At 39.2% G+C, this 22,482-nt stretch overlaps 1 protein-coding gene across 4 annotated transcripts in view; it reads right to left on the reverse strand.

The window, feature by feature from the left end:
* Zdhhc8 (zinc finger DHHC-type containing 8) overlaps positions 1–22,482 on the reverse strand; it is a 297,113-nt gene that overhangs the window by 185,194 nt on the left and 89,437 nt on the right. For all 4 annotated transcript variants that reach the window (XM_067141524.2, XM_068226294.1, XM_068226293.1 and 1 more), the window contains 3 exons: positions 2,324–2,442; positions 2,080–2,237; positions 1,754–1,926 (listed from right to left, as the gene is read on the reverse strand). In XM_067141524.2, coding sequence (XP_066997625.1) covers positions 1,754–1,926; positions 2,080–2,237; positions 2,324–2,442 — 450 coding nt within the window. The remainder of the gene's footprint in view (positions 1–1,753; positions 1,927–2,079; positions 2,238–2,323; positions 2,443–22,482) is intronic.

Genomic DNA, 22,482 nt, shown 5'->3' on the forward strand with positions numbered 1-22,482 from the left:
CATGCAAGTAAATGTATCAACACGAGGCTATTGTATTATTTGAGTATCTTCAAATACCACCAGACTCTGCCACAAATGAACAGACCCACTTCCGCTCAGATGGCCAGCGCTCTGTCTGAACTACACAGACTGGCAAAACAGCACTCTTCCACATTACCAATGAACCATTCAAGAATGGAGGAATGTGATTCTCAGTGATGAGACCAGGAAGGTTTGAGACCTCACACCAGATGTACAAGAGTTCGGAGAACACTAGATGAAAAAGCACTACTGGCTACATTCAGAACGTCCATCCATGTGCTGGAATAGTAGTTAGATGATAAGACTCCCCACATACCATCCATGGCACTCTGGACTGTCCCCTATGCTCCAAGAAATTCTAGGAGCCGTTGTTAGGCCCTTACAGACTATGTTCGGGACCACTTCCTTCTAGCAGACGACAATGCAGAATCTCACAGTATGGGTGGTATGCATTTAAGGACACATCAGCTGAACAGAGTGACTTGAAGGTCCCCAGATACGAGTGCTACCAAGCATGCACGAAACATGCTGAAAGTAGCAATTTCATGGCATCCACCGTCCACATGCTACTCTTCAGGAGCTCGCTGAGGCTGCCATTAAGGAGTAGGATTGTTTACTACAAGAGCTCCTTAATGGTTTGATACATAGCACACCTGATAGGGTGGAAAAATTCATTCATCCACGCACGCATGCATTAGGACATACTTGAGGATGATAATCTACACTGCAATTAACATTTTACAGTCTGCAATTTGAACACACAAATGAAGTGGAGAATTTGTCTTGTTTTTATGGATCATTAGCTGAGAGTATGGAACTGTTTGAGTGTTTATTATGTTTACTTCCTAAATACTATAGTACAAACATGAACAATTTAAAAACAATGAAGTCAAACATATGATATTACAAATGGTTGAGGTGTTTACAACATATCGGATAACTTGAGCTTTTGATTTGCTCCTGCTGTGTGCTAATAAGTTAAACTCTGAGGAGAATCAAAGAAAGTGAACTCTCAATATTGTGAAGCATAAACTTAAACAATTTCAACCTGCAAAATAATGCACTTATCTTTTTAGAAGATGCAATGAATGTCACTAATGACATTTTCAGCAGGGAAGGGCTGACATCAAGGTCAGCAGTCCTAGATGATTTGTCAGCTGAATTAAATTCACAAAGCAAAACAAAGGGAGCCTTTATTGCCAGATCATACAGAAATTAAATCACATGTTTCAGAAAAGAAAGAAAAAAAGATAACAGTATTCTTATAGACGCGTTAGTTCATGGCAATACAAAGCACCCTTCCTGCACGTGTGTTTTCCTGCATTTGATAAAGTTTCTTGCTGAACAGTATTTAACAATCATTACATCAAGACATCAGTGATGAAATGGCTTTCTTCAAATTTAACATTGTTCTACAGTAACATTAAACAGAAAATTGTATTCTTTTATGATAAATGTCTCAATGAAGGAAAATTACATGAAGTAATGTATAGAATGTAATCCAAAAACACAAATATATTTTAGGAATAATCAATTTGAAGTAAATATGCAAAATCACACCAAAATGTAAAATTTATGTAAACCAATGATCACTCAAGTAATTGTGCTACTTTCCTCTCATAGCAGATAGAAGTCAGGTATTCACAAACTACTCCTACAAATTACTACCATGTAAGAATTTAAAAAATACACACAGTTTATATTTACACATTTCTACTATTCAAAAGGATACGCAACAATAGTTTTAACATCAGTTATGTTGTCCTTGTACTGCAGAACATAAACCAGGCATAAGGTAAAGATGCTCGTCATGTGGAGGCTGAGTGAGATCAGGAACATAAAGAAAAAGCGGTAATTTCGACGACCAATGCAATTATTCACCCACGGACAATGATGATCAAATGTCTGAAAAATGAACAAGTAAAAAAAAAAAAGGCATTTTGGTAACAGCATTCCTATGTTACTGTTCTAAACCATACCAGATATTATCCATCCAGTGACGTCCAGATAATTTTTGAGACAACACAAGTCACAATAATGTAGTTAAAGATACTATACCTCTATGCACACATTACATACACTGCAATGTGAACACCGTGGGGGTCGATAAAACTGGCATGTAACGCACCACTTCATTCTTACAGTTATTCCATTGATTTCTACATTTTTATATAATGGTGCCCTAAAATCATCCTCCCTGTCCTCTTCTGGGGAAGCTGGAAAGCAAACCAAATGTGCTCACAATAAATCTGGTACAGGTTTTTCATTTCACAACACTGGCTTATTTGCAATATAAACTTACCTCTTGGAATCACTCCAGGATCCATAAACGTGGCCAAAGTGAAGTTGGCAATGACAAACAAAGTTATCACTCCTTGATAGGCTGGAATCCATGGAAACTGAACCATGTAATAGCTACATCTGCAAATGAACAACAGTGTGAAAGTTCTTGTGCTCAAACATAACTTCTGCAGAAATATAATTAAGCTTTCAAACTAACAGCACACACCTAATAGAATAGAATAATTTTATTGTCGTTAGGCAACTGGCAGTTGCAATGGACAGAGTCATAGGTGCATAGTTACAAAATATTACAAGTATCTCATTAAGCACAGAAAATAAATACAACTATATACACAAAAGTTAAAATAAACATAACACTATACGTCCAAGAGAGTGATAAATAACTACTAATTTACCAATGTGTTAGGATGGCGTTGGCCTTCATTACCCCCCTTGAAACAGTGTTATTTTTTCTTCAAATTCAGATACTGAGTAAAAGCTATTGGATGTCAACCAATTTTTAAGGGTTCTTTTGAAGTTACATAGGGGCATATCCTTTACTTGGGCAGGTAGTATGTTTAATAACTTAATGCCATTATACCTATAGTTTTCTTGTGTTTTTCTCAGCCTAACATGTGGTAAACCTAAATCATTCCTATATCTTGTGCCATGAGTGTACATTGCTGGAAGTTGTTAGGTCAATGAGATTTTCTTTAGTATTGAGTATACTGTAATAAATGTATAATGAGGGAAGAGTCATAATTGCAATGTCTTGGAACATAGGTCTACAAGACTTCCTTGTGGCCTTACCTTTAATACATCTTATTGCCTTCTTCTGCCACTTGAACACATCTTGAGCCCCTGTTGAGTTACATCATAACATGGTACCATATGATATGTGTGAATGGAAGAAGGCATAGTATGCACTCATCATCTGACTACTACTAACTGATTCTTAAAGTCTGCAAAGCAAAAATATCACTCTAGCCAGGTTTGTACATAACGTACGTGTGTGTGGTTTTTTCCAGGTGATGCGAACCATGTGACCTTGCCGCGGTGGGGAGGCTTGCGTGTCCCAATGATGCAGATAGCCGAGCCGCAGGTGCAACCATATCGGATGGGTATCTGTTGAGAGACCAGACTAACGAATGGTTCATCGAAAGGGGGGTAGCAGCCTTGCGGTAGTTGCAAGGGCGGCAGTCCGGATGATTGACTGATACGGACTTGTAATAATACTCAACATGGCTTAGCTGTGTTGATACTGCTACACGGCTGAAAGCAACGGGAAACTACAGCCGTAACTACCTCCCGAGGACATGCAGCTCTCTGTATGAATGATGTACCGATGATGGCTTCCTCCCGGGTAAAATATTCCGGAGGTAAACTAGTCCCCCATTTGGATCTCCGGGTGGGGACAACACGAGAGGGGGCGATCATCAGGAAGATGGATACTGACATTCTGCGAGTCGGAGCGTGGAATGTTAGAAGTTTGAATCGTTGTGGTAGGTTAGAGAATCTGAAAAGGGAGATAGATAGGCTAAAGTTAGATGTAGTTGGTATAAGTGAAGTACTTTGGCAGGAAGAACAAGATTTTTTGGTCAGGCGACTACCGAATTATCAACACAAAATCAAACAGGGGTAATGCAGGAGTTGGTTTAATAATGAATAAGAAAATAGGGCAGCGGATAAGCTACTACGACCAGCATAGTGAAAGAATTATTGTCGCCAAGATAGACACCAAACCAATGCCCACCACAATAGTGCAGGTCTATATGCCTACTAGTTCAGCGGATGATGAAGAAATTGAAAGAATATATGAGGAGATAGAAGATTTAATACAATATGTCAAAGGTGACGAGAGTCTAATTGTGATGGGAGACTGGAATGCAGTGGTAGGCCAAGGAAGAGAAGGTAGCACAGTAGGAGAATTTGGATTGGGACAAAGGAACGAAAGAGGAAGTCGGCTGGTTGAATTCTGCACTGACCATAATTTAGTCCTCGCCAATACTTGGTTCAAACATCACAAACGACGGCTGTATACGTGGACGAGACCTGGAGACACTGGAAGGTATCAAATAGACTTCATTATGATTAGGCAGAGATTCAGAAACTAGGTGTTGGATTGCAAAACTTTCCCAGCAGCAGACGTGGACTCTGACCACAACTTGTTGGTCATGAAATGCCATCTGAAGTTGAAGAAATTGAAGAAAGGAAAGAATGCAAAAAGATGGGATCTAGACAAGTTGAAAGAAAAGAGTGTGAGGGATTGTTTCAAGGAACATGTTGCACAAGGACTAAATGAAAAGGTTGAAGGAAACACAATAGAGGAAGAGTGGATAGTCATGAAAAATGAAGTCAGTAGGGCTGCTGAAGAAATGTTAGGAAGGAAGAAAAGATCAACTAAGAACCAGTGGATAACTCAGGAGATACTAGACCTAATTGATGAACGACGAAAATATAAGAATGCTAGAAATGAAGAGGGCGGAAAAGAATACAGGCAATTAAAGAATCAAGTGGATAGAAAGTGCAAGGTAGCCAAGGAAGAATGGCTGAAGGAGAAGTGCAAGGATGGCGAAGGCTGTATGGTCCTGGGAAAGGTACATGCAGCATACAGGAAAATCAAGGAAACCTTTGGAGAAAGGAAATCTAGGTGTATGAATATGAAGAGCTCAGATGGAAAGCCACTTCTAAGGAAAGAAGACAAAGCAGAAAAATGGCAGGAGCATATCCAACAGTTGTATCAAGGTAAAGACGTAGATAATTTGGTTCTGGAACATGAAGAAGCTGTTGATGCTGATGAAATGGGAGACCCAATTTTGAGGTCAGAGTTTGACAGAGCTGTGAGTGACCTAAGTAGGAACAAGGCACCTGGAATTGATGATATTCCCTCTGAATTACTGGCTGCCTTAGGAGAAACCAGCATGGCAAGGTTATTTCATTTGGTGTGCAAGATGTATGAGACAGGAGAAGTCCCATCCGATTTTCAGCAGAACGTTGTTATACCTATTCCCAAGAACGCCAGTGCTGACAGGTGTGAAAACTACCGCACCATTAGTTTAGTATCTCATGCCTGCAAAATTTTAACACGTATTATTTACAGAAGAATGGAAAAACAAGTTGAAGCTGAGTTGGGAGAAGATCAATTTAGCTTCAGAAGAAATGTAGGAACACGTGAAGCGATCCTGACTTTAGTCTGATCTTAGAGGATCGAATCAAGAAGGACAAGCCCACATACATGGCATTCGTAGATCTAGAAAAGGCATTCGATAATGTTGATTGGACCAAGCTATTTATGATTCTGAAGATGATGGGGATCAGATACCGAGAACGAAGAATTATCTACAATCTGTATAAAAATCAGTCTGCAGTGATAAGAATCGAGGGCTTTGAAAAAGAAGCAGCAATCCAGAAAGGAGTGAGGCAAGGCTGCAGTTTGTCCCCTCTCCTTTTCAATGTTTACACAGAACAGGCAGTAAAGGAGATCAAAGAGAATTTTGGAAAGGGAATCACAGTCCAAGGAGAGGAAATCAAAACCTTGAGAATGCCGATGATATTGTTATTTTATCTGAGAATGCAGAAGATCTCGAGAAGTTGCTGAATGGTATGGATGAAGTCTTGAGTAAGGAGTACAAGATGAAAATAAATAAGTCCAAAACAAAAGTAATGGAGTGCAGTCGAACAAAGGCAGGTGATGTAGGAAATATTAGATTAGGAAACGAAGTCTTAAAGGAAGTAGATGAATATTGTTACTTGCGTAGTAAAATAACTAACAATGGCAGAAGTAAGGAGGACATAAAATGCAGACTAGCACAAGCAAGGAAGAGCTTTCTCAAGAAAAGAAATTTGGTCACTTCAAACATTGATATCGGAATTAGAAAGATGTTTTTGAAGACTTTCGTGTGGAGCGTGGCATTGTATGGAAGTGAAACATGGACGATAACTAGCTCAGAAAGAAAGAGAATAGAAGCTTTTGAAATATGGTGTTACAGAAGAATGCTGAAGGTGAGGTGGATAGATCGAATCACAAATGAAGAGATACTGAATCGAATTGGTGAGAGGAGATCGATTTGGCTAAATTTAACAAGAAGAGATAGAATGATAGGACACATCTTAAGACACCCAGGACTTGTTCAGTTGGTTTTTGAAAGAAGTGTAGGTGGTAAGAACGGTAGGGGTAGACCAAGGTATGAATATGACAAGCAGATTAGAGCAGATGTAGGATGCAATAGTTACGTAGAAATGAAAAGGTTAGCACATGATAGGGTGGCATGAAGAGCTGCATCAAACCAGTCTATGGACTGATGATGCAAACACAAACAACAACATAATTTACAATCCAGATCCAATCCCAATAATTTGACAGAATTTTGATCATTTTTACCCAGACCTAAATTAATTAAATGGAAGTAGATCACTTCTGTATTCTTATTATTTAGGATAAGTGTATTTTCCTGCAACCAAGAGGATGATTTGTGTAGCATTTCTATCCTTTCCTCCTCAACATATTTCAAGTCTCTATTGCTTGTTATGATAGTACATATAATCTGCATGAAGCATGCAGTTTATACCAAAAACTGTCATTAACACTTTAAAAAGGAGACAGTGATGACAAAACAGAAGTAAATAGTTTCTTCTTATACAGAAAGTACATATTAATATGAAATTTTCCTACTTATTTGCTCATTTTAAAAATGTTCAGTAAGAGTATGCACAAAAATATTTCTTAAATCAATATGAGGAATAAATCATAACCAGCAATGGCTAAATGTTTCTTGTTGTACAGGTCATCAGTTCACACACACACACACACTGATATGATGCAGCCCTCCATGCCACCCTACCCTGTACTAAACTTTTCATTTCCACATAAATACATACTACATCTGCTCTGATATGTTTGTCATATTCATGCCATGATTTACCCCTACCATTCTTACCACATACAATTTCCTCAAAAACTAACTGAATAAGTCTTGGGTGCCAAGTCTTGTTGCCTAATAATTCTCCTCCCACCACCTCAATTCAGCATCTCTTCCTTTGAGATTCGATCCACCCACCTCATCTCTAGCGTTCTTCTGCAACACCTCATTTTTTAAACTTCTATTCTCTTTTCTTTCTGAGCTCATTATTGTCCATGTTTCACTTCCATACAATGCCCACGCTCCAGACTAAAGCCTTCAAAATCATCTTTCTAATGCCTATATCAATGTTTGAAGTGAGCAAATTTCTGCACTATGTCCATATTTTTGCCATTGTTAGTTATTCTACTACCCAAGTAACAATATTAATCGACTTCCTTTTCATTTCCTAATCTAATATTTTCTGCATCATCCAACTTCGTTCGACTCCACTCCATTAGGCCTACTTTTGTTTTGGATTTATTTTCATCTTGTACCCTTTCTCCAAGACTGTGTCCTACCATTCAGTAATTTCTCCAGATCTTCTGCAGACTCTGAAAAAATAGTATTGTTGGCAAATCTCCGAGTTTTGATTTCCTTTTCCACTCCTTGGATTGCGATTCCCTTTCCAAATTCCTCTATCACTTCCTTTACTGCCTGTTCTACAATAAATACTGAGAAGAAAAGGGGACAAACTGCAGCCATGCCTTTCTCCTTTCTGGACTGCTGCTCCTTTTTCATTGCCCTCGATACTTAACCCTGTAGACTGATCTTTGTAATTCTAGATAATCCTCCTTTCTTGCTACCTGACTCCAATCACCTTCAGAATCTCAAATAGCTTGGTCCAACATTATTGAATGCCTTTCCTAGTTCTACAAATGCCATGTGTGTGGGCTTGTCCTCCTTAATTCAGTCCTCTATAATCAGACATGTTCCTACTCATCTTCTTAAGCCAAACTGATCTAACTCTATTTCAACTTGTCTCTCCATGCATCAGTAGATAATAAGAGTTAACCTTTTGCAAGCATGAGATACTAAACTAATGGTACAGTAATTTTCACACTTGTCAGCACCACCTTTCTTGGGAATAGGTATAACAACGTTCTTCCTAAAATAGAATGCTACTTCTCCTGTAACATACATCTTGCACACTAAATGGAATAACCTTGCTATGCCAGTTTCTCCTGAGGAAGTCAGGGTATGTCATCAATTCCAGGTACCTTGTTCCTATTTAGGTCTCCCAAAGCTCTGTCACATTCTGATACCAAAACTGAGTCTCCCATTTCATCAGTATAAAAAAACTCTTCTTGTTCAAGAAACTTATCTACTTTCCCTTGATACAATTGTTGAATATATTTCATGCAGGGCTAAAAAGTAGAAGTCGTAGCCACATTACAGGACGTAAGCTTGAAGTTTTAAAAACAGAGACAGTATTAATTGTAGAGGGTTTGAAATGAATATGCCTACAACAACATAGTTCAGAAAATTGTATTTTCATTTTTTAATGATTTCCTTCTGTTGCTGAAAACTAAATCAGTGACTTGTACTATGAGGATCCGATATAACATGACATACTCTTACTCCCTGGCAAGAAATATGTTCTCCTGCCATCTTCCTACCTTTTCTTCCCTCCCTAGAAGAGGTTTTCCATCTCGGCTCATAATATCATATATCTATTTTTTATCTTTTCCCAAAGGTTTCCTTGATTTTCCGATCAGCAGCATCTACCTTTCCTACAGCCTTACAACCTTTAACATCCTTGCTCTCCTCTTTCAGCTATTCATCCTTAGCTATCCTACACTTCCTATCTACTTTATTCTTTAATTGTCTGCATTCTTTTCTGTCCTCATTTTTTCATTCTTTTACTTCCACCATTCATCAATCAGGTCTATTATCTCCTGAGTTACCCACTGATTCTTACTTGAACTTTCCTTTCTTCCTAACATTTCTTCAACAGCCCTACCGATCTCATTCTTAACGAATGTCCATTCTACCAAGTGAGTGGCCACGTGTTTTGGGTCATGTAGCATTCAGCTTGCATTCGGGAGATAGTGGATTTAAATCCCACTGTCTGCGGAACTGAAGATGGTTTTCAGTGGTTTACTACATTTTCACACCAGGCAAATGCTGGAGCTGCACCTTTATTAAGGCCTCAGTCGCTTTCTTCCCGCTCCTAGCCCTTTCCATTCCTATTGTCGCCATAAGACCTATCTGTGACGGTGCGACGTAAAGTGTAAAAAAAAAAAAAAAAAGGACACCTGTCCATTCTTCACCTACTGTGCTTCCTTCAGCATTTCTGTTTGGTCCTTGTGCAACATGTTCCTTGAAATAATTCCTCACTCTCCTTTCCTTCAACTTGTCTCAACCCCAGCTCCTTGCATTCCTTCCTCTCTTCAATTCCAAATTCAGACAGCATTTCTTGACAAAGTTGTGGTCAGAGTCCACGTTGCTCTTGGGAAGGTATTGCAATCCACCACCTGTTTTCTGAATCGTAATGAAGTTTATTTGATACCTTCCAGTATCTCCACATACTGTCCACATATACAGCCAGTGTTTATGGTGTTTGTACCAAGTATTAGCTCGGACTAAATTATGATCGGTGAAGAATTCTAGTTAACTTCCTCTCATTCCTTCATTCCAGTCTGAATTCTCCTAATACATTAATTTCTCTTTGCCCTACCACTGCATTTCAGTATCCTATCACAATTAGATTCTCATCTCCTTTTCATACTGTAATAGATCTTGTCTCTCTTCATATATTCTTTCAATTTCTTCATTATCTGCTAACTAGTAGCCTTTTAGACCTGCACTACTGTGATGGGCATGGGCTTGATGTCTATCTTGACAATAATAATAATCTGTTCACCATGCTGGTCATTGTAGCTTATCTGCTGCCCTATTTTCTAATTCATTATTAAACAAATTCCAGCACCTCCCCTCTTTGATTTTGGGTTAATAATTCTGCAGTCGCCTGACCAAAAATCCTTCTCTTCCTGTGAGCATATTTCACTTATATCAACTACATCCATCTTTTTTCAGATTCTCTAATCTACTACAATGATTCAAACTTCTAACATTCCACATTCCAATTTGCAGAATGTCAGTATTTATCTTCCTGATGATTGTTCCCTCTCACATAGTCCCCACACGGAGATATGAATGGAAGACTATTTACCCCCGGAATGATTTACCCAGGAGAAAGCCTTCATCAGTACATCACTCATTCATACAGAGGGAGCTGTGTGTTCTCAGGAGTTAGTTATGGCTGTAGTTTCTCATTGTTTTAACACTGTGTAGCATAGCTAAGCCATGTTAAGTAGTATATATATAGGTCTATCATCCAGACTGCCTCCCTTTCAACTTCTGAAAAGCTGCTACCCACTTTTGATGAACAATTCGTTAGTCTGGTCTCTCAACAGATACCCATCTGGTACGGTTGCACCTATGGTTCTGCTATCTGCTTCATTGGGACACACCAGCCTCCCCACAGCGGCAAGGTCACATGGTTTGCACAGGAGGAATGAGTACAATAGTTATAATCAAACCACAAACATCATCTAATTTACTTGATAGAAAAATGATCACAAAGTGCTCTAACATCAAAGATTGTGATCATTCTCTTTGAAGTCAATGGAAAAATCAACAATGAAAATGATATGTGTTTGTCTCGCCTAGTGGCAAGATACACTATATCCATTTCATTTCCAAGAACTCATCTATGTAACAAAGAAGCCAGTAGAAAACTGCGCGTGGAACGGAGAGTAGTAGTCCCTGAACAATTTTATACAATTAAGTACGTTGGTGTGAAACTTGACAGAACATTATCTTTCAAACAACACTGTCAAAATACCGAACAAAAGGTGTGCGCTAGGAATAATATTATTAAAAATCCAACAGGCACACCTTGGGGTGCATACCCTCATGTCCTATGCACATCTGCCCTGGCCCTCTGCCTATCAGCTGATGGATATGCATTACCCTTATGAAGAAACTCTGCCCACACCAAGTAAGAAGATATTGCTGTGAGCGAGAATGGTCGCATAATTATTGGGTACCCGAGACCAGCTCCAATGGAAAATACCTATCCTATCGCAGGAATCGCCCCTCCTCACATAAGGGAAGTAGCAGTAGAAGTTGAACGTCAGAAGCAATCAACCGATCCATGTCACCCCCGTTTATGGCCATCAAAGGCATCCTGCTAAACTCAGGTCAAGGAAAAGATTTTTAAGAACAACCATACCAATTGTAGATACACCAGAAAAACGAAGACGTGAACTATGGCAAGAGCAAGTACATAATCCATCCAAGTTTAAAGGAAGAACCTTCCACAGGTTTTCGCCTTCCGTATTCCGTCTGGAAGACCCTCAACCGACTGCGGACAGGTGTTTCAAAGTGTAAGTCAAACCTAGTTAAGTGGAGCCATGTACAAGGAGACATGATCTGTGATTGTGGACTAGTACAGGACGAAGAACACCTGGTTTGTCAGCATTTACCATCACCGTGCACAAAGGAAGATGTTTTGCAGGCCAATGATAAAGCTGTCCTTGTAGCCGAATATTGGAAAAGCATTATTTGGCAGTGTATCTGGACAGGGAAAATAAATAAATTTCCAAGGTCATAACAATAAGACTTAAATTTACTCTTTTCATGATGTTGTGTAGCATATCGGCCCATTGCAGATTAGGTCATCCCTTGAGCCTCTTTCAAACGACTTCTAGTATTTAGCCCGTCTCTACAAACCGACCTGCTTCTGTTCATGTCCAAAACATCACAGATGACTTCAGCACAATTTCTCCTGGATCAGTGCAGTTCTAAATCGTTCTCTTAAATCAACACAGGAAACAGAATCTGATCTAGGAACGTCAGCTAAGCATCTAAGCATCTTCATTTCTGTAACAATTGACTTTCTGCCCCTTTTGTAGCTGACCAATAGATGTGAGTGACTTGACACATGATGTGTAATGGATTTTTGATTTCAGGTGGTCAGGTGGTATGGATGTCACAGGGTTTGCCTGTCATTGTTTGCCACTTAATCCAGGCAGCAGCAATCTTTGCATTACCTCTTAGAGAAGTTTGCCTCCTTCAAGGATCATTGAACCAAGATATTTAAACTTGGTCATTTATAGCAGGTCACAGCCATTGACATGGATTGTTCCAAATTGTTGTGGTTCAGACAATTTACATTTCCCTTTGGTGATCCACACTGCACCTACTAACCAATCCAGTCTTGAGTTTGGGTTTAAGACAACCTCATACAATACTTGCCAAAAGCAGATATTTTGCATCCCGAGTCCATACGAAATCTCTCAAGCAACTATAAAAATATACTGTAATTCAACGAGGATTTTAATTTAATGATGATACCGTGTGTTCAACATCCATATAAGCTGTCAATCCTTTCTAGCTAAATATCACACATTCCATTCCACTGATGGACGCGCTTGTGAAGGGTCCACTGTTGAGAGTGCCCTTGCATTACTGTAGTGATAAAGTAGTTAAAACCTATTGAAATCGTTTAATTTTGTGTGTGTGTGATCCATTCAGTGGTATTTATATACTTGTGTTTAGTGCTTGTCGGTAGAAATTGGGAGTAGTGATATTTATTTGCCGTGACTGGTCTAGTCCCGGTTGGGGATGGGTTCTGAATTGAGTAGGAGCCAGTCAATACTCTTCAGTGAACAGACTGGGATGGGGGGCCTCAACCCCGACACAGCACATTCCAATAGCTGATAGGGGAAGTTCCTGTAGATATGCAGGGCAGGTGCGAATAAGGTTATACCAAATAAGCACCCGCAGATCAACTGAGGCAATCCGCTGCCTTATGGATAGGGTTTTGACCCAAAGGCTATGGGAGTAAACCCAGAAAGAAACTCAAGCAAGGCCAGAGGCTTTAAGGGAGCAGCCCTCTCACCGTCCTAGCTCCACCACAGGGTTAATTACCCATATGGAGTGAATTTCAAAACAATTCAGAGAAATATTAGGTTTGAAGCCCGGCGGATCACAAGACAATGAATTGGCGAGAAACGGAATATGAGGATCGGAACCTGGAATATTACCTCTCTGACAGGCAAGGAAGTGGAAGTGGTGGAGGAGATGAAGTACAAACTCGAAATTCTAGAGATCAGCGAAGAAAAGGGGAACAGGGGAGATGGAACTGGAACAGGGATATGTTCTGAGATATTCAGGACTAGATAAGAGAAGTAGAGCTAAAGGAGTCGATATTATCACAAGTGAACAATTAAGAAATAAAGTGGTGGATTGGAAGGCAGTAAGCCCAAGGATAATGAGATTCGATCTGGATCTGGAAAATAACCAAAAAGTTGCTCTCATACGAACATATGCTCCTATGAAGATAGTGATGAGATAGAAAAGGGGATATTTTACTCTGCCCTCCAGGGGATATTGGACAAAGGTAGAGATACCATAGAATCGGTGATAATAATGGGAGCCTGGAATGCTAGAGTTGGGAATAAGATGAGTTCTGGTCATGGAAGCTTGGGAAGGTATTGGTCAGAGAGAAGTCTGAACAGCAATGGGAAGAGAATGCTTGAGTTCTGCATAGATAATGAAATGCAAATAGGGAATTCTTTCTTCCCTCATGAACAGATCCACCAAATTACCTTTGAGGTAACAGGCAGAAATGTACAAAGTACAATAGACTACTATATGTACACAAAGAATGCTCACTATGATGTAATGGATGTGAAGGTATTCCGCAGTGCGGAACTCAACACTGAACATCATTTATCGGTAATGTCAAAGTGAAGATATCTGCCTCAAGGGACATCTCCAAGTGACGAGAGTATGAGAATAAGTTGAGCGAAAAAAACTTACAGAAGGAGCAAAATCACAGAGGTATGTGGAACATGGAAGACAAATGGAAGGTGATGAAAGAGACGATTAACCAGGTAGCTACAGAGGTGTGCGGGATCAACAGAGTCAAAGGAAATAGGAGAGAGACAAGATGGTGGAGCGAAACAGTAAAGGAAGTGGTTGCAGCCAAGAAGAAAGCATGGAAAAGATATATGAAATCCAAACGTGAGGAAGACATAGGAACATATATAAAACTAAGGAATGCAGCAGGGAGAGCAGTCAAGGAAGCTAAAAAGGAATCCTGGGAACAGTTTGAAAGGGAAATAGAAGAAAGTTATAAGGAAAATCATATTTCTGGCATGTGGTGAAAAGCTTGAAGGGAAAAAGGGGAAAGAAAATCAGAAACATTAAAGATAAAAATAACAGGCTGAAAACCAACATAAATGACATCCTGGAATTGTGGAGCAAATATTACCCAGAAACCTTCAAGGATAGCAATAGAACTGTGGGCAAGACACCAATGGAAGAGGGTAACAGTGGAGAGGGGGAAAAGGAAGAAGGTATTAGTTTCAAGGAAGTGCATGATGCAATTAAGGCAATCAAAACTGGTAAAGCAGCAGGCTAGGATAATATTCACCCAGAGTTTGTGAAATTCGGAGGAAGAGAACTAGAGAAATGGATCTGGGATCTCTTCAAGTTAGTTTGGGACTCTGAGAAAATACCAGAAGATTGGGAGCGGAACGAGAAAATACCAGAAGATTGGGAGCAGAACATCATAGTTCCCATTCACAAGAAGGGAAGCTCAACTAACTGTCATAATTACAGAGCGACATACTTAGCATCAGTTCTACAGAAGTTATATTAAACTATAATAGAGAAGAGAGCAAGTGGAGGAGGATCTGGAAGAAGTACAGGCTGGATCAGCAAACACAAGATTGGATATTCTGTTTAAGAAATGCAGCAGAAAAGATCCTAAGATCCCAACTCGGGAAGTAGACCTATTTGCAGCATATATCGACTTAAAGAGCCTCCGTGGCTCAGACGGCAGCGCGTCGGCCTCTCACCGCTGGATACGGTGGTTCAAATCCCAGTGACTCCATGTGAGATTTGTGCTGGACAAAGCGGAGGTGGGACAGGTTTTTCTCCGGGTACTCCGGTTTTCCCTGTCATCTTTCATTCCAGCAACACTCTCCATTATCATTTCATAGCATTTATCACTCATTAATAAATCACCTTGGGAGTGGCGACCCCATTGTAATAATAGCCTATATATGTTTCAAACATTACATCCCTGACCCGGTCAATGACTGGAAAACAGGTTTTCATTTCCATTGACTTAAAGTCGGCATTTGACAGAGTACCGAGAAAAGAGCTATGGATGGCTTTACAGAAGGCACATATTACCCCCAAACTGACTAGGGTGATTAAAAGTATATACAGAAGGTTTATAGGTATAGTGAGGATAAACGGACAAACCTCCAAGGAATTTACTATGGAAAAAGGTGTCAAGCAAGATGACGGGCTTAGACCTCTACTTTTTATAATATTCATGGATCAAGTTATTAAACAATGTAAGAGGCGAACAAGTAAATGCAAAGTTGGAATTTTCAAGATGAGACCAGTGTGGATACAGGCACTAGTATACGCAGATGATATTGCACTTTTGACAATAGAGAGATAAATTACAGAGGGCAGTGATGGAATGGGGGTGCGTACTCCAAGACAGAGGGATGGAATTTAATGTTATTAAAAGTAAAGTTATGCATCTTACTAGGAAAGAACAAAAAGACCTTAACAATGACTGGCAGAATGAGATTTTAGAACAGGTTCAGCAGTTTGAATGTTTAAGGCAGCATCGTAACAGCAGATGGGAAAGTGGATTCTGAAATAAATCACAGATTCCATAAAGCTAACAATCTACATTATAATATTAATAATACCATCATAGGAAACAGAAAAGTTACCAGGAAAACAAAAATGAGAATACACAAATCAGTACAACTTCCAGTGCTGACGTACAGATGTGAAAGCTGGACACTGCAGAGTAATTTGGAGAGCAGACTCACTGCCACAGAAATGAAGTATTTGCGTAAAACAGGAAGGACAAGGAAAGATATGGTTAGAAATACTGGGACAAGGGAAGAGTGTCTTAACCAAGAACCACTGATCAGTTTGATTGAAAAGAAGGAACTTGGATGGTTGGGACACCTGGTGAGGATGGAAGAGGAAAGGAAACCTAAATGCATATTTAAGCAAGACCAGAGGCAAAAAGAGGGAGGGGGCAACCGAGGTTGGAGTGCGACACCTACATCTTTGACCTGGCACGAAAGAGGGGGAAGACTCCAGCAGAATTGAAAAGATTGGCAATGGACCGGACTTCATATGGGAAGTGGCTGAAGGGCCAGACATCTGCGAGGGCATGAAGGGAAAAGAGAAAGGATATGATATTTATTTGAATTTTACATCAGGTAGTTCAGTTGGTGTTCAGTAGATTACGTTTTCTAGGTTAAGTAGGCTAGCTAGCTAGCTACGTGTAGGCCACTTCATTTTGAATTTAGGTAATAATATTAACTTTTTAATTTTTTTAAATGCCTGTAGGTTTGTTGGTATAATACTTACAAAGGCAGATTATCAAAAGGAGTTGTAACTTCCGTAGCTTTTACATTCGTGCAGACAATAGACCCGGTATTTTGTATAGATACCCGTTCAAACTATCATGAAGGTAATAATTTATTAAATTAAATAACATGATACGCCTTTAAACTTCGAATTGGAAAAGAAGTTAAAGAGAATACACAGTATTTCACTGGAGAATTACTCAACAGTCTTTGGATTGTTGATGATCGATTGCTGCATTCCGACGAGACCAAAGATTATATGATAGTTGAGTAAACAAATACAAGAATCAGCTGATTACTGTATTCTGATAATTTGTACTTCTAAGTCCCCGGCATAATTTGTACTTTGCACCTTCGTTTATTCATTGAGTAAAAGTTAATAATCAAATTCCTATATCCCAATAATAATACAATTCAAATACCCGGCATAGTTTTGGACAGAAGGGTTTTTTTAGTAATTATTTTAGACAACCTCTTATTTTTCAGCATTTAAGGACACACTTATCCTCCGTCCCACATAGTAGGGAAAATAACAGTAATCCACCAGCTGTAAAAATCATATGAACACATTTCAATTGAGAATTGCAGTGTAGATATGGTATATTAGATAGTATTTAGCATACTAATAACAATGTGTCAACGCATTCAGCTTTGCTGGTAATCTTTGAGTAGTTCTTGCAAATTTCAAACTTGCAATTTTCATTTCTGTTTGTGCTTAGTAATAACATATCGTAATCAGGATACGTCTGCACATAGCGTAAAATTATTGTAGTGTATACTATCTTATTAGAAATTAGCATGCTTATTCTATTGTGGTAAAATACTTGTGCAGTCTAGTAGAAGTATCAGTAGAAACACACTTACTAAAATTCTGTTTTAGTTATTAGGATATGCTTAACTGCGGTTTAGAATTGTGCAATTCATGTGCATTCCTTTTGGTATCCAGTAATTAACGGCAGTTTTTATCCTGTTAGGGTGCTGTAGGATAAAAATATAGTACGACTAAGTAGTATTGTAGTGTAGCAGTACATTAATTACCTTACTGTCATATGATCTTTGAGTACTATCCTAGACAATATTTCTTTCCTTTTTTTTTTTTTTTTTTTTTTGGCACAGAAAAAATTATTATATTTTTCCTTTCCTTTTCATTCTTCCGTAAAGAATGACTAAGGAGTGCAAGTGTAAGAAATGTGGGTGTGGCCAGGCATTAAGGAGTATGAGATAGTGTTTGAGAGATTGAGGGAGATAATTAGGATTCTCTCAGAAGAGAGAAAGGAAAGTACAGAAAGATGTAAAAGAGGGATTGGAAGGAAAGGGGGAAATTGTAGGAGGAAGAGAAGGAAACTGCAGGCTAAGGGCTCTATTCAGAATCAGAATTCAGGAAAGGTGTCTATCAGAAATCAGTACAAGTCACTGCAGGTAGAACAGAGGGAAGAAGTGGAACAGGGAACTGTTGCTGAGAAGTGTGGAATTAGAAGGGAAAGGGAAATGTGGAGTAGAGGATGGGGAAAGACAGGTAAGTAATCAATCAATACTGATCTGCATTTAGGACAGTAGCCCAGGTAGCAGATTCCCTATCTGTTGTTTTCCTAGCCTTTTCCTAAATGATTTCAAAGAAATTGGAAATTTATTGAACATCTCCCTTGGTAAGTTATTCCAATCCCCAACTCCCCTACCTATAAATGAATATTTGCCCCAGTTTGTCCTCTTGAATTCCAACTTTATCTTCATATTGTGATCTTTCCTACTTTTATAAACACCACTCAAACTTATTCGTCTACTAATGTCATTCCACGCCATCTCTCCGCTAACAGCTCGGAACATACCAGAGTCGAGCAGCTTGTCTTCTTTCTCCCAATTCTTCCCAGCCCAAACTTTGCAACATTTTTGTAACTCTACTCTTTTGTCGGAAATCACCCAGAACAAATCGGGCTGTTTTTCTTTGGATTTTTTCCAGTTCTTGAATCAGGTAATCCTGGTCAGGGTCCCATACAGTGGAACCATACTCTAGTTGGGTTCTTACCAGAGACTTATATGCCCTCTCCTTTACATTCCTACTACAACCCCTAAACACCCTCATAACCATGTGCAGAGATCTGTACCCTTTATTTACAATCCCATTTATGTGATTACCCCAATGAAGATCTTTCCTTATATTAACACCTAGATACTTACAATGATCCCCAAAAGGAACTTTTACCCCATCAACGCAGTAATTAAAACTCAGGTCTCTCCCTATTTGCGAAACTCACAACCTGACTTTTAACCCTGTTTATCAATATACCATTGCCTGCTGTCCATCTCACAACATTATCGAGGTCACCTTGCAGTTGCTCACAATCTTGTAACTTATTTATTACTCTATACAGAATAACATCATCCGCAAAAAGCCTTACCTCTGATTCCACTCCTTTACTCATGTCATTTATATATATATAAATATCTAAGAAAACAAAAGGTCATAAAGGTCCAATAATACTGCCTTGAGGAATTCCCCTCTTAATTATTACACGATCAGATAAAGCTTCACCTACTCTAATTCTCTGAGATGTATTTTCTAGAAATATAGCAACCCATTCAGTCACTCTTTTGTCTAGTCCAACTGCACTCATTTTTGCCAGTAGTCTCCCATGAACCACCCTATCAAATGCTTTAGACAGATCAATCACGATACAGTCCATTTCACCTTCTGAATCCAATATATCTGCTATATCTTGCTGGAATCCTACAAGTTGACCTTTCCTAAACCCAAACTGCCTTCTATCGAACCAGTTATTAATTTCGCAAACATGTCTAATATAATCAGAAAGAATGCCTTCCCAAAGCTTACATACAATGCACGTCTAACTTACTGGCCTGTAATTTTCAGGTTTATGTCTATCACCCTTTCCTTTATATACAGGGGCTACTACAGCAACTCTCCATTCATCTGGTATAGCACCTTTGATCAAACAATAATCAAATAAGTACTTCAGATAGGTACTATATCCCAACCCAATGTCTTTAGCATATCCCCATATCCCCAGAAATCTTATCAATTCCAGCTGCTTTTCTAGTTTTCAACTTTTGTACCTTACTGCAAATGTCATTCTTATCATATGTAAATTTTAATACTTCTTTAGCATTAGTCTCCTCTATCTGGACATTATCCTTGTAACCAACAATCTTTACATACTGCTGACTGAATACTTCTGCCTTTTTTAGATCCTCACATACACACTCCCCTTGTTCATTAATTATTCCAGGAATGTCCTTCTTGGAACCTGTTTCTGCCTTAAAATATCTACATTATACATACCTTTCCATTTTTCACTAAAATTTGCACGACTGCCAACTATGCTTGCCATCATGTTATCCTTAGCTGCCTTCTTTGCTAGATTCAATTTTCTTGTGAGTTCCTTCAATTTCTTCCCAGTCTGCACCTCCTCCTTAGTCTCTCTATTTCTCTATTATAATAAGGTGGGTCTTTACCATTCCTTATCACCCTTAAAGGTACAAACCTGTTTTCACATTCCTCAACAACTACTTTAAACCCATCCCAGAGTCTGTTTACATTTTTATTTACCGTTTTCCACGTATCATAGTTACTTTTTAGAAACTGCCTCATGCCTGCTTTATCAGCCATACGGTACTGCCTAATAGTCCTACTTTTAAGACCTTCCTTTCTATCATATTTATTTTTAACTACGACAAAAACAGCTTCATGATCACTAATACCATCTATTACTTCGGTTTATCTATAGAGCTCAATCTGGTTTTACCAGCACCACATCCAGGATATTTTTCCCTCTCATTGGTTCCATCACTTTCTGAATCAGCTGTCCTTCCCATATTAACTTATTTGCCATTTGTTGGTCATGCTTCCTGTCGTTCGCATTTCCTTCCCAATTTACATCTGGTAAATTTAGATCTCCCGCTACAATCACATTCCTTTCCATGTCGTTTCCCACATAGCTGATTATCTTATCAAATAATTCTAAATCCATGTCAGCGCTACCCTTTCCCGGTCTGTGCACTCCAAATATATCAAGTTGCCTATTATCTTTAGAAATGAGCCTTACACCTAGAATTTCATGTTTCTCATCTTTAACTTTTTCGTAGCTTACAAATTTGTCTTTCACCAGAATGAATACTCCCCCTCCCACCATTCCTATCCTATCTCTACGATACACACTCCAGTTCCGTGAGGAAATTTCTGCATCCATTATATCATTTCTCAGCCATGATTCAACTCCTATTACAATATCTGGTAAATATATATATCTATTAAATTACTTAATTCTATTCCTTTCCTTACAATACTTCTAAAGTTCAACACTAACATTTTTATGTCATCCCTACTTAATTTCCAGTTCCCTGTTCCCTTATCACCGCTCCCTAGGCCACCCCGTTTCCCTGAATGTACCTCCCTATTACCCTTCCAAACAAATTTCCTAACTTATACGTACCACTGTGGTTTAAGTGAAGGCCATCTGAGCGCAGATCCCTATCTCCTACCCACCCATTAGGATCTAGAAATTTCACTCCCAGTTTCCCACATACCCACTCCAGGTGGAACAGGGTCATCGGAGGGAGAAAAGGGAGGAGAAATTAGCTTCTGCAGCTGTCAGAAAAGATAGAGCTGACCAGGAGGGGATGGGATCAAATGGGATGGGTAGGGTTGAGGCTCTGGTAATGGGGTATTCCATTGTTAGACATGTGAGGGAAGTGTGTGGAGGAAAAGGGAACCAGGGTAGAGTGTTATTCAGGAATTAGGTTGAGGCAGATGTTGAGGAAAGTAGAAGAGAAAGAGGAGGGAAAGGAGAAGGTGGTAGTGTTTCACATCGGTACCAATAACGTAAGGTAAGCAGGTATAAGTACCAACATAGTTGGGGATATGTACCATCTGGTAAATGCAGCATGGTTGAAACTTAAGGAAGCAGATATTGTTATCAGTGGAATACTATGTAGGAGGGATACTGACTGGAAGGTGATTGGGGATTTAAATGAGACTATTGAGTGGGTATGTGGGGTCCGACTCATTGGCTGAAGGGTCAGCGTACTGGCCTTCGGTTCAGAGGGTCTCGGGTTTGATTCCTGGTCGGGTTGGGGATTTTCATCGCATCTGCTTAATTCTCCTGGCTCGGGAACTGGGTGTATGTGTCCGTCCCAACACTCTCCTCATGATACACTGTCAACATACAACAATACCAACCACCACAGAAACACACAATAGTGATTACATCCCTCCATATAGGGTTGGCGTCAGGAAGGGCATCCGGCCGTAAAAAAGGGCCAAATCCACATGCGCTCCGCAGTTCACACCCGCGACCCCAGAGGTGTGGGAAAAAGCGGTAGCAAAAGAAGAAAAGACAATTGAGCGAGTATGTGCGAAATTGGAAGCGAGATTTCTAGATTCTGAAGTGTGGGTAAGAGATAGATAGATAGATAGATAAATGTCTCTATTGGTGTAGTTAAGGTCATTAGGCCTTCTCTTACACTAAACCAATTTGTACATAGAGTTGAAGTTAACACTACCGTCATTAATACTAAGTATAGCACAGTTAAAGACAATCTAAATACTTTATAACAGAAATAAAATTCTACCACAGTGAGATAAATAATAATAATAATAATAATAATAATAATAATAATAATAATAATAATAATAATAATAATAATAGCTAGTGGTAATAATGTACTAACACCATCAGTAAAGGACTAGAAATGCACAGCTCATTCGTATCCTGCTGTACCTCTTAACGCTCCTTTAAATGACCTTGTGGTTGGTATTCCTCTGACGTCATTCGGTAAGCGATTCCATTCTCGGGCGGCAAACACAGAAAACGAGTTATTATATGTTGCAGTTC

This window comes from Anabrus simplex, chromosome 2 (genome assembly GCF_040414725.1).
Source record: "Anabrus simplex isolate iqAnaSimp1 chromosome 2, ASM4041472v1, whole genome shotgun sequence".
NCBI classification, from domain to species: Eukaryota; Metazoa; Arthropoda; class Insecta; order Orthoptera; family Tettigoniidae; genus Anabrus; species Anabrus simplex.